This window comes from Oncorhynchus mykiss, chromosome 6 (assembly GCF_057628025.1).
Source record: "Oncorhynchus mykiss isolate SJ-2025 chromosome 6, ASM5762802v1, whole genome shotgun sequence".
NCBI classification, from domain to species: domain Eukaryota; kingdom Metazoa; phylum Chordata; class Actinopteri; order Salmoniformes; family Salmonidae; genus Oncorhynchus; species Oncorhynchus mykiss.
Genome location: NC_143027.1, coordinates 82,407,501 through 82,420,000, shown reverse-complemented (window position 1 = coordinate 82,420,000; position 12,500 = coordinate 82,407,501). Strand labels below are relative to the sequence as shown.

The window sequence follows — 12,500 nt, the reverse complement described above, 5'->3', positions numbered from 1 at the left end:
CTTGTGTCTTCCTCACTTTGTGCTTTCCCCACACATATAATGAACTGAAAGATCTATCTATTCTCCAAGACACTCTGTTCTTCTACTGTTCATGAAGAGATGATAATAATAATCATTCAGGCCCCATATGCAGGGAGGCTATGTGTGTGTGTGTGTGTGTGTGTGTGTGTGTGTGTGTGTGTGTGTGTGTGTGTGTGTGTGTGTGTGTGTGTGTGTGTGTGTGTGTGTGTGTGTGTGTGTGTGTGTGTGTGTGTGTGTGTGCGTGCGTGCGTGCGTGCCTGCCTGTGTGCGTGTGTGTGTGTGTGTGTGTGTGTGTGTGTGTGTGTGTGTGTGTATTGCAGATGTGATTTGGAATCATGCTGCCGTGAAAAAGTAGCCCTGCCTGTCAATCTCACACCAGGAGGGAATTTCCTCTTGGTCTAACGGTAAAGAAGTTGTTTTCCAGAGCGGTAGACCGAGGTTCATGTGTGTGTGTATCTGTGTGTGTCTCTCACCTCTTGGCCAGTAGCTGTGAGCGTGTTCCTGAGGGTGATATGAGGCTGACCTCCAGATCTCCTCGTCGTGGATGGACAACCAGTACCTTGACCACCACATGTTCTACGTAGCTCACATGCTGCTCCGCCTGCTCTGTACACCCTGTGCTTGTGATGGTGCTGTTCAGGCTCTGGTCTGCACGGATGTACCTGGCAGGAAGGGAAACAAGGTCAACTAGTTAGTATGTGTGGGCTGGGTAGTCTAGCAGTGAGTGCTGCTGCCTCTTACACACAAATATAGAGGTGTGACATTGGTTCAAATATAGAGGTCTGCTGCCATTGGTTAAAATATAGAGGAGTGACATTGGTTAGAATATAGAAGTGTGCCATTGGTTAGAATATAGATGTGTGACATTGGTTAGAATATAGAGGAGTAACATTGGTTAAGATGTAGAGGTGTAACATTGGTTAAAATGTAGAGGTCTGCCATTGGTTAAGATGTAGAGGTGTAACATTGGTTAAGATGTGACCTACTGCCCTGTGACGCGTTCTCTGTTTACCTTAACACATTCTTTTTCCTATTTGTCAACATGTCAACATGTATCTGTTCAATAAAACCATGTAATGCACATCATTTTCGAAGGGTGCTGGGACAAAACACATCAATCAAATCAAATGCTATTTTATTTGTCACATGCGTCAAATACAACGGGTGTAGACTTAACTGTGAAACGCTTACTTATGATCCAGAGCAAAAAGTGGAATAAAATAAACAAGAATGGAGCTATATACAGGGAGTACCAGTACCAGATCAATGTGGAGATATACAGGAAGTACCTGTACCAGATCAAAGTGAGGCTATATACAGGGAGTACCAGTACCAGATCAACAACCTCTACTATATCCCTGTTGATGTGGATGGGGACGTTCCCTCTTTCTCTTGTAGCCCACCATCAGCTCCTTGGTCTTACTGACGTTGAGGGAGAGGTTGTTGTCATGGCACCACATTGCCAAGTCTCTGACCTCCTCCTTGTAGGCTGTCCCATCGCCGTCGGTGATCAGGCCTAGCACTCCGTGTTGTCAGCGAACTTGATAAGGGTGTTGGAATCATGCGTGGCCACACAGTTGTGGGTGAACAGGGAGTACAGGAGGGGACTAAGCACACACCCTTGAGGGGCCCCCGTGTTGAGGGTCAGTGTGGCGGAGGTGTCGTTGCCTACCCTCACCACCTGGGGCCGTCCAATCAGGAAGCCCAGGATCCAGCTACAGAGAAAGGTGTTCAGTCCCAGGGTCCCCAGCTTGGTGATGAGCTTGGATGGGAATATGGTGTTCAACACTGAGTTGTAGTCTGTGAACAGCATTCTCACATAGTTATTTCCCCTCTTGTCCAAGTGGGAGAGAGCAGTGTGAAGTGAGTGAACTAGGACCTCGCACCCCCAATTACTCCAACATTGGCCACTTTTATTATTTCACAACATTCCGATCCTTAAGTCCTCTTTATTGAAATTGGAATTGAAATATGGTCAACTAATAAAGGTTTGTGTTGAAGCAATTGAGTGCGAGGGTCTTACTATCAGTACTACAGAACAGAAGGGCCACACAAAGCAGTAGCACATGAGTGTGTGGGTTATGTTGTTTATTGGCAGAGCTGTGATGCGGTCAAAGATAGCAGGTGTAGCCAAATGTACTGATGAGGGGAAAATCTCAAACAGATCTCAAAAAGATGCAAATATATTATATAAATAGTATATATTAATTAGGACAAATAATTGTATATAAGCCAGGTGTGTGTGCTAGCCTTTGAGACACTGATGCTGACTTACAAAACATGAGTTTTTTTACTTTAAAAAAAAGCACTTTATTGCACTGCAAATCAGGGTTGGGCTCAATAAACCAGGGTTGGGCTCAATAAACCAGGGTTGGGCTCAGTAAACTGACCAATTGTGCAAGTTCTCCCACTTAGAAAGATGAGAGAGGACTGACTGTAATTTGCATCGTAGGTACACTTCAACTATGACAGACAAAAAAAAATCCAGAAAATCACATTGTAGGATTTTTAATGAATTTATTTGCAAATTATGGTGGAAAATAAGTATTTGGTCACCTACAAACAAGCAAGATTTCTGGCTCTCACAGACCTGTAACCTCTTCTTTAATTAAGAGGCTCCTCTGTCCTCCACTCGTTGTTTGAACTTGTTATCAGTATAAAAGACACCTGTCCACAACCTCAAACAGTCACACTCCAAACTCCACTATGGCCAAGACCAAAGAGCTGTCAAAGGACACCAGAAACAAAATTGTAGACCTGCACCAGGCTGGGAAGACTGAATCTGCAATAGGTAAGCAGCTTGGTTTGAAGAAATCAACTGTGGGAGCAATTATTAGGAAATGGAAGACATACACGACCACTGATAATCTCCCTCGATCTGGTGCTCCACGCAAGATCTCACCCCATTTCAAATTTATTGAAAATGAAACACATAGATATCTCATTTACGTAAGTACTCACACCCCTCAGTTAGAATCACCTTCGACAGCGAATACAGCTGTGAGACTTTCTGGGTAAGTTTCTAAGAGCTTTGCACACCTGGATAGTATAATATTTGCACATTATTATTTTTTTAATTCTTCAAGCTCTGACAAATTGGTTGTTGATCATTGCCACCATTTTCAAGTCTTGCCCTAGATTTTCAAGCAGATCTAAGTCAAAACTGTAACTCTGCCTCTCAGGAACATTCACTTTCTTCTTAGTTAGCAACTCAAATCAAATCAAATTTTGAGGGGATAGTTCAGAGCGACATTAATTCATGTTGCTGTAGAATGGATGTTTCGGCGGTTGTCGTTCTTCGCGTTCAATGATACCGAATTCCTAGCTGCAGACTAGTAATTAATATCAAAGACTTGTTCTTATTCTGTCGGTATCGATAGTCTAAGAGTTTAACCACGTGGTATGGTTAAAAGATTCAGCAATGGTCTGCAACCTTTGTCCTCTCGTAATGGAGAAAAACATGGTCTGTTGAGAACTTCTTAAAGTTGGGTGTTTTATTTGGAATTGCAGAAAAGGGCCTGTCTCAGGATGCTCAGGATGACTTCTGCCGAAGTCGTTGCCTCTCCTTGTTTGGGCGGTGCTCTGCGTTCGACGTCACTGGTCTTCTAGCCATCATTGATCCATTTTTCATTTTCCATTGGTTTTGTCTTGTCTTCCCACACACCTGTTTTCAATCCCATTCATTACCTGTTGTGTATTTAACCATCTGTTTCCCTCATGTCTTTGTCAGAGATAGTTTTATTGTCAGTGTTGTTTATTTGTTGTGTTGGTGCGCGACGGGTCCTCGTACCCATGTTTGTTCATGTCTATACTTTAAGTGTTATGGAGCATGTTCCGTGGACATTTATTAAAAGACTCCATTAACACTCCATTTTGACTCTCCTGCGCCTGACTTCCCTGCCACCTATACACACGGCACTGACAACTGGGCTCATGGGCGGTCCTCTGATTTAGTTAAACTCAAAAGGGAATTGGAGTTTCCTTCATTAAACAGTCCAAAATCACATTACACAATTTTACAAACAGTATCATCCTCACTCATTCATCTTATACAACAATTAGATGTAACAGGGTATATAAACAGCGTTATGGTAATGTGGCCGCACCGTCTCCCATGAGCTTCACCAACATGTAACAAACGGACCAGTTCGTAGCTGGATTCTTAAAGTGCCCCATCAATTAAACATTTATAGGGAACAGATTGGACTGGTAGAAAGTCTTAAACCTTAAATGGTTCATTTTGCCATGTCCTTTTGGTCTGTTTGTCCTGTCAGTCGCTGCCAGTTTGAAAGTATTTGTTAAGGCCTCTAGAAGTACAAGTGATATAAAACACAACATATTCATTGATACTGTTTGCTGTAATGTGGAAACACTTAGCAGCCAAACTGCTTGCACTAATCCCACAGTAAAATACTGTGAAATACAAACCCATCCCCTCATTTCATGTATTCATTCATGTATTCATTCATTCATTCATTCCGATTACAGTAACATTGACTTTTTTTACAGAATAATAAGGTAAATGTTACAGTATTGTACTGTGTCATTACACAGTACTTGCTTTGATACCATATTCATATTATAGAAGGTGTACTGTAATATGAAATACAGAATGTTACTGACCACCGAGCTGCTTGTAAGCTACTGTCAAATTCATGGTGACCCCCTTACAGTGAGCATTATAAATCTGTCAAATTCATGGTGACCCTCTTACAGTGAGCATTATAAATCTGTCAAATTCATGGTGACCCCCTTACAGTGAGCATTATAAATCTGTCAAATTCATGGTAACCCCCTTACAGTGAGCATTATAAAGCTGTCAAATTCATGGTAACCCCCTTACAGTGAGCATTATAAAGCTGTCAAATTCATGGTGACCCCCTTACAGTGAGCATGATAAATCTGTCAAATTCATGGTAACCCCCTTACAGTGAGCATTATAAATCTGTCAAATTCATGGTGACCCCCTTACAGTGAGCATTATAAATCTGTCAAATTCATGGTGACCCCCTTACAGTGAGCATTATAAATCTGTCAAATTCATGGTGACCCCCTTACAGTGAGCATTATAAATCTGTCAAATTCATGGTAACCCCCTTACAGTGAGCATTATAAATCTGTCAAATTCATGGTGACCCCCTTACAGTGAGCATTATAAATCTGTCAAATTCATGGTGACCCCCTTACAGTGAGCATTATAAATCTGTGAAATTCATGGTGACCCCCTTACAGTGAGCATTATACATCTGTCAAATTCATGGTGACCCCCTTACAGTGAGCATTATAAATCTGTCAAATTCATGGTGACCCCCTTACAGTGAGCATTATAAATCTGTCAAATTCATGGTGACCCCCTTACAGTGAGCATTATAAATCTGTCAAATTCATGGTGACCCCCTTACAGTGAGCATTATAAATCTGTCAAATTCATGGTGACCCCCTTACAGTGAGCATTATAAATCTGTCAAATTCATGGTGACCCCCTTACAGTGAGCATTATAAATCTGTCAAATTCATGGTGACCCCCTTACAGTGAGCATTATAAATCTGTCAAATTCATGGTGACCCCCTTACAGTGAGCATTATAAATCTGTCAAATTCATGGTGACCCCCTTACAGTGAGCATTATAAATCTGTCAAATTCATGGTGACCCCCTTACAGTGAGCATTATAAATCTGTCAAATTCATGGTGACCCCCTTACAGTGAGCATTATAAATCTGTCAAATTCATGGTGACCCCCTTACAGTGAGCATTATAAATCTGTCAAATTAATGGTAACCCCCTTACAGTGAACATTATAAAGCTGTCAAATTCATGGTAACCCCCTTACAGTGAGCATTATAAAGCTGTCAAATTCATGGTGACCCCCTTACAGTGAGCATTATAAATCTGTCAAATTCATGGTAACCCCCTTACAGTGAGCATTATAAATCTGTCAAATTCATGGTGACCCCCTTACAGTGAGCATTATAAATCTGTCAAATTCATGGTGACCCCCTTACAGTGAGCATTATAAATCTGTCAAATTCATGGTAACCCCCTTACAGTGAGCATTATAAATCTGTCAAATTCATGGTGACTCCCTTACAGTGAGCATTATAAATCTGTCAAATTCATGGTGACCCCCTTACAGTGAGCATTATAAATCTGTCAAATTCATGGTAACCCCCTTACAGTGAGCATGTTAATCTGTAAATTCATGGTGACTCCCTTACAGTGAGCATTATAAATCTGTCAAATTCATGGTGACCCCCTTACAGTGAGCATTATAAATCTGTCAAATTCATGGTGACTCCCTTACAGTGAGCATTATAAATCTGTCAAATTCATGGTGACCCCTTACAGTGAGCATTATAAATCTGTCAAATTCATGGTAACCCCCTTACAGTGAGCATTATAAATCTGTCAAATTCATGGTGACCCCCTTACAGTGAGCATTATAAATCTGTCAAATTCATGGTGACCCCCTTACAGTGAGCATTATAAATCTGTCAAATTCATGGTGACCCCCTTACAGTGAGCATTATAAATCTGTCAAATTCATGGTGACCCCCTTACAGTGAGCATGATAAATCTGTCAAATTCATGGTGACCCCCTTACAGTGAGCATTATAAATCTGTCAAATTCATGGTGACCCCCTTACAGTGAGCATTATAAATCTGTCAAATTCATGGTGACCCCCTTACAGTGAGCATTATAAATCTGTCAAATTCATGGTGACCCCCTTACAGTGAGCATTATAAATCTGTCAAATTCATGGTGACCCCCTTACAGTGAGCATGATAAATCTGTCAAATTCATGGTGACCCCCTTACAGTGAGCATTATAAATCTGTCAAATTCATGGTAACCCCCTTACAGTGAGAATTATAAATCTGTCAAATTCATGGTGACCCCCTTACAGTGAGCATTATAAATCTGTCAAATTCATGGTAACCCCCTTACAGTGAGCATTATAAATCTGTAAATGCATGTTCAGGTTTTCTCTTTTTCCCCACTGATCTTCTCTCACAGCCTCTGGTGGGCACATCATCAAATCAAATCAAATGTATTGGTCACATACACATGGTTAGCAGATGTTATATCGAGTGTAGCGAAATGCTTGTGTTTTTAGTCTCCGACAGTGCAGCAATATCTAACCAGTAATAGGAAGGAATAAGAATATATAAATATATGGACGAGCAATGTTCAAAGCAAGTTGCTCGCAAAAACATTTCTGCAACAAAATGCCAGAGGCTTATTCATGTGTTTTCATAGGCAACACATAATAACAGTTATATTTCCACTGATCTACGAACACATCAGTTTAAAGACATGGAATCACAGTTGCTTAGTTTATGACCCACAGATGGCAAGTCAATAACACTGATTTGGATGACACAGAACTATGTCCCCATCCAAAATGTGTAATCCCCCCATCCAGATGCACACACAGGCACACACAGGCACGCACACACGCACACACAGGCACACACAGACAAAGGCACCGACACAGACGACACAGACACACGCACGCACGCACGCACGCACGCACACACACACACACACACACACACACACACACACACACACACACACACACACACACTCTGTGTGACAGAGTGTGACATGTCACACTGACGGACAGATTGTCACCAATCAATAATAAAAGCAGCGTCACGTTGCCAACAGTCCACAATGCCCTCCAGTGCTGCTATACTTGACTGTGGCTACATCCCAAATAGGTCAAATGTAGTGCACTATCTAGTGAATAGGCTGCCATTTGGAAAGCACACTGTGTTAAGAATCTGTGGCAGGAACACAGTCTTTGATGGATGTGCTACTGTACATAATCAAATCCTTATTCCTCACTAGACATTTGACTTCTATTATCAGGAGGCTCCAGATCCTATCCAAGGGAGTCATATGAGGTGATGACATTTGGACCGCTGACAGGCAGTCAGGGTGGTAGTACAGTAAATCATGGAAGATCTAAGTTGATTTTGGTTTAGCAGACTGACACGCACACGTGCACAGAATACCCTGTTCATATTGAGTGAGATGTTTTTTAGAGAGGGAAGTGTTCAGAGACCTTTGTTAGGGGTGACCTGAGGATATCTTGTTATCTCCAGGAACAGGGTTGGAGTTAAAACCTACAGGACAGTAACTCTCCAGGAACAGGGTTGGAGTTAAAACATACAGGATGGTAACTCTCCAGGAACAGGGGCGGAGTTAAAACCTACAGGACAGTAACTCTCCAGGAACAGGGTTGGAGTTAAAACCTACAGGACAGTACTCTCCAGGAACAGGGTTGGAGTTAAAACATACAGGATGGTAACTCTCCAGGAACAGGGTTGGAGTTAAAACATACAGGATGGTAACTCTCCAGGAACAGGGTTGGAGTTAAAACCTACAGGACAGTAACTCTCCAGGAACAGGGTTGGAGTTAAAACATACAGGATGGTAACTCTCCAGGAACAGGTTCAGAGTTAAAACCTACAGGATGGTAACTCTCCAGGAACAGGGTTGGAGTTAAAACCTACAGGACAGTAACTCTCCAGGAACAGGGTTGGAGTTAAAACATACAGGATGGTAACTCTCCAGGAACAGGGTCGGAGTTAAAACATACAGCATGGTAACTCTCCAGGAACAGGGTTGGAGTTAAAACATACAGGACAGTAACTCTCCAGGAACAAGGTTGGAGTTAAAATCTACAGGACAGTAACTCTCCAGGAATAGGGTTGGAGTTAAAACCTACAGGATGGTAACTCTCCAGGAACAGGGTTGGAGTTAAAACCTACAGGATGGTAACTCTCCAGGAACAGGGTCGGAGTTAAAACCTACAGGACAGTAACTCTCCAGGAACAGGGTTGGAGTTAAAACCTACAGGACAGTAACTCTACAGGAAAAGGGTTGGAGTTAAAACATACAGGACGGTAACTCTCCAGGAACAGGGTTGGAGTTAAAACCTACAGGACAGTAACTCTCCAGGAACAGGGTTGGAGTTAAAACATACAGGACAGTAACTCTACAGGAACAGGGTTGGTGACCCTACAGGACAGTAACTCTACAGGAACAGGGTTGGTGACCCTACAGGACAGTAACTCTACAGGAACAGGGTTGGTGACCCTACAGGACAGTAACTCTACAGGAACAGGGTTGGTGACCCTACAGGACAGTAACTCTACAGGAACAGGGTTGGTGATCCTACAGGACAGTAACTCTACAGGAACAGGGTTGGTGACCCTACAGGACAGTAACTCTACAGGAACAGGGTTGGTGACCCTACAGGACAGTAACTCTACAGGAACAGGGTTGGTGACCCTACAGGACAGTAACTCTACAGGAACAGGGTTGGTGACCCTACAGGACAGTAACTCTACAGGAACAGGGTTGGTGACCCTACAGGACAGTAACTCTACAGGAACAGGGTTGGTGACCCCTACCCTGGGGCCTATAGACACTTGTGTAGATCTGAAAGGATCTGATACGTGTAAATACTTCATGTGGTTAGTAACAATTCCTGGCTATACGTATGAACATCATGGCGCCTAGCTAAGCGTACCGGCTAGGCGTGCCGAACGAGTGTGCTCCCATTCTCCTGTAAAACACCTTCACTTGAAAAACAAGTACTAGCAATAGTATGGTTTGTCTACTTCAAAATAGTCAGAATTATTCCAAGATAATTCAAGAAATCTGTCATCAATTTTGCCAAAGAAATCTTAGTTGCGCAATTTTACATCTAACTAAGATGTTAGCATGAAAACGATTTGTCTCACGTTGAAGAATCCCTACTATTGACCAATCACCGTCGAAGGGGTGTAGACTTCGGCTACCAACTTCGACTTGCTTCGAGAAAAAATGTAATGCACACGAACAGCCGAAGACCTTTGCCCGAAGACCAAAACAGACAAAGACGCCACAAAATATTGTCATAATATATGCACTAACTGTTCCGAACTGTTTCAGGTGTAATGCATGCGGACGCCTTAAGAGGGGGGGGGGATTAGGGGTTGATTTGGGATAGGGCAGTGGTGGATATTATTGTCCACTTTAATATCCCATCTTATTCCCCATCTTAATTAAAACCCAGCTGACCTCTAACCTCTTAGAGCTGATTGAGGACTGTTTTTATTGGCTAAGAGCCACAGTATGAGATTGGTTCTCTCATTGAGATTGGTTCTCTCATATTCATTGCGAAAGATGCACAATGCCAGAAAGAAAGAAGCCTATTTCCCAGAAAGAGGTAGAAAAAGCATCTCAAGTATTGCATTTCAATTTAAGAATAACTTTCTGTGAAAGCTTCTATTGAAATGTGAAGATAATATATTAAAGCCTTTCAAAAATGATTTTCTAAACAAGAAGATTGCCTTGAACATCCTTGAGAAAAAGTAAGCTCTGAACCTATTCAATGTGTCTCCGTTGCAAAGTGGTGAATGTTTAAAAAAAATGGTTTCCTCGAATCAAAGCAATGTTTTCTCTTTCCTTCCTGTTTTTCTGTGAAGGACTGAGTCAGAAGCAGTATCACTGTTATGCAAGCCTGGGGCCACTCACAAATCAAAGACAACCAGACATGTGAAACATACTTCTACCCTAAAAGCCACCCTTTTCTGAAACGACTGTATTAGACAAATGTAGACCGTATTATAGACTGCATGGGGTGTTAGAGGATAGTTGTGTTACTAAGGGAAGTACCCGGGCAGTGACAGAATGAATAGAAAGCAGCCAATATGAAATTGAATTACCGTCACATATCATTGGCTAACTGACTTCCTACACTCGTAGAAAAAAAGTGCTACCTGGAACCTAAAAGGGTTCTTCGGCTGTCCCCATAGGAGAACCCTTTGAAGAACCATTTTTGGTTCCGGGTAGAACACTTTTGGGTTCCAGGTAGAACCCTTTCCACAGAGGGTTCTACATGAATCCCAAAAGGGTTCTACCTGAAACCAAAAAGGGTTCTACCAGAAACCAAAAAGGGTTCTCATATGGGAACAGCCAAAGCACCATTTTGGAACCTTTTTTTCTAAGAGTGTAGGACAGACCATAAAAGCACATCGCACTGGGCACAGAGGTCAATTCAACGTCTATTCCACATTGGTTCAACGTAATTCCATTGAAATGATGCGGAAAAAACGTTGATTCAACCAGTGTGTGACCAGCGAGAAAGCACTGATCATTTATTTACATTCCAGTGAAGAGGGACTCCGGGATGCTGGCCTTCTAGGCAGAGTTGCAAAGAAAAAGCCATATGTCAGACTGACCAATAAAAATAAAATATTAAAATGGGCAAAAGAACACAGAGGAACACTGCCTAGAAGGCCAGCATCCCGGAGTCCCTCTTCACTGTTGACGTTGAGACTGGACAGAGGAACTCTGCCTAGAAGGCCAGCATCCCGGAGTCGCCTCTTCACTGTTGACGTTGAGACTGGACAGAGGTACTCTGCCTAGAAGGCCAGCATCCCGGAGTCCCTCTTCACTGTTGACGTTGAGACTGGACAGAGGAACTCTGCCTAGAAGGCCAGCATCCCGGAGTCGCCTCTTCACTGTTGACGTTGAGACTTGACAGAGGAACTCTGCCTAGAAGGCCAGCATCCCGGAGTCGCCTCTTCACTGTTGACGTTGAGACTGGTGTTTTGCGGGTACTATTTAATGAAGCTGCCAGTTGAGGACTTGTGAGGCGTCTGTTTCTCAAACTAGACACTCTAATGTACTTGTCCTCTTGCTCAGTTGTGCACCGGGGCCTCCCACTCCTCTTTCTATTCTGGTTAGAGCCAGTTTGAGCTGTTCTGTGAAGGGAGTAGTACACAGTGTTGTACGAGATCTTCAGTTTCTTGACAATTTCTCGCATGGAATAGCCTTCATTTCTCAGAACGAGAATAGACTGACGAGTTTCAGAAGAAAGTTATTTGTTTCTGGACATTTTGAGCCCGTAATCGAACCCACAAAAGCTGATGCTCCAGATACTCAACTAGTCTAAAGGGCAGTTTTATTGCTTCTTTAATCAGAACAACAGTTTTCAGCTGTGCTAACATAATTGCAAAAGGGTTTTCTAATGATCAATTAGCCTTTTAAAATGATAAACTTGGATTAGCTAACACAACGTGTTATTGGAACACAGGAGTGATGGTTGCTGATAATGGGCTTCTGTCCGCCTATGTAGATATTCCATAAAACAATCTGCCGTTTCCAGCTACAAAAGTAATTTACAACATTAACAAAGTCTACACTGTATTACTGATCAATTTGATGTTATGGACAAAAAGGACACTTCTAAGTGACCCCAAACTTCTGAATTGTAGTGTACATTTAGTTCCATTAAACTGGTTAAAATAACACGTCTGCATATTTTTGCTCTGCAAATACACAGGATCACCATTTTGTGTAGCTAATTGTAGTTCTTGATTTACACATTTGCTGTTCTCACCCACACGCAACCAACCAGGGATCTGTATGGGTTTTGTGTGGCAGGAATAAGTTGAGAGGTTCTGGCCCATGGAC

The 12,500-nt window shown here is 42.4% G+C and overlaps 1 protein-coding gene across 6 annotated transcripts in view; it reads right to left on the bottom strand.

The window, feature by feature from the left end:
* LOC110526694 (proprotein convertase subtilisin/kexin type 6) overlaps positions 1 to 12,500 on the bottom strand; it is a 100,206-nt gene that overhangs the window by 48,164 nt on the left and 39,542 nt on the right. For all 6 annotated transcript variants that reach the window (XR_016496901.1, XM_090239118.1, XM_090239116.1 and 3 more), the window contains exon 12: positions 495 to 683. Coding sequence is in view for 5 of the 6 variants with exons in the window: in XM_090239118.1 (XP_090095244.1) it covers positions 495 to 683 (189 nt within the window). In the remaining variant the exon portion in view is untranslated. The remainder of the gene's footprint in view (positions 1 to 494; positions 684 to 12,500) is intronic.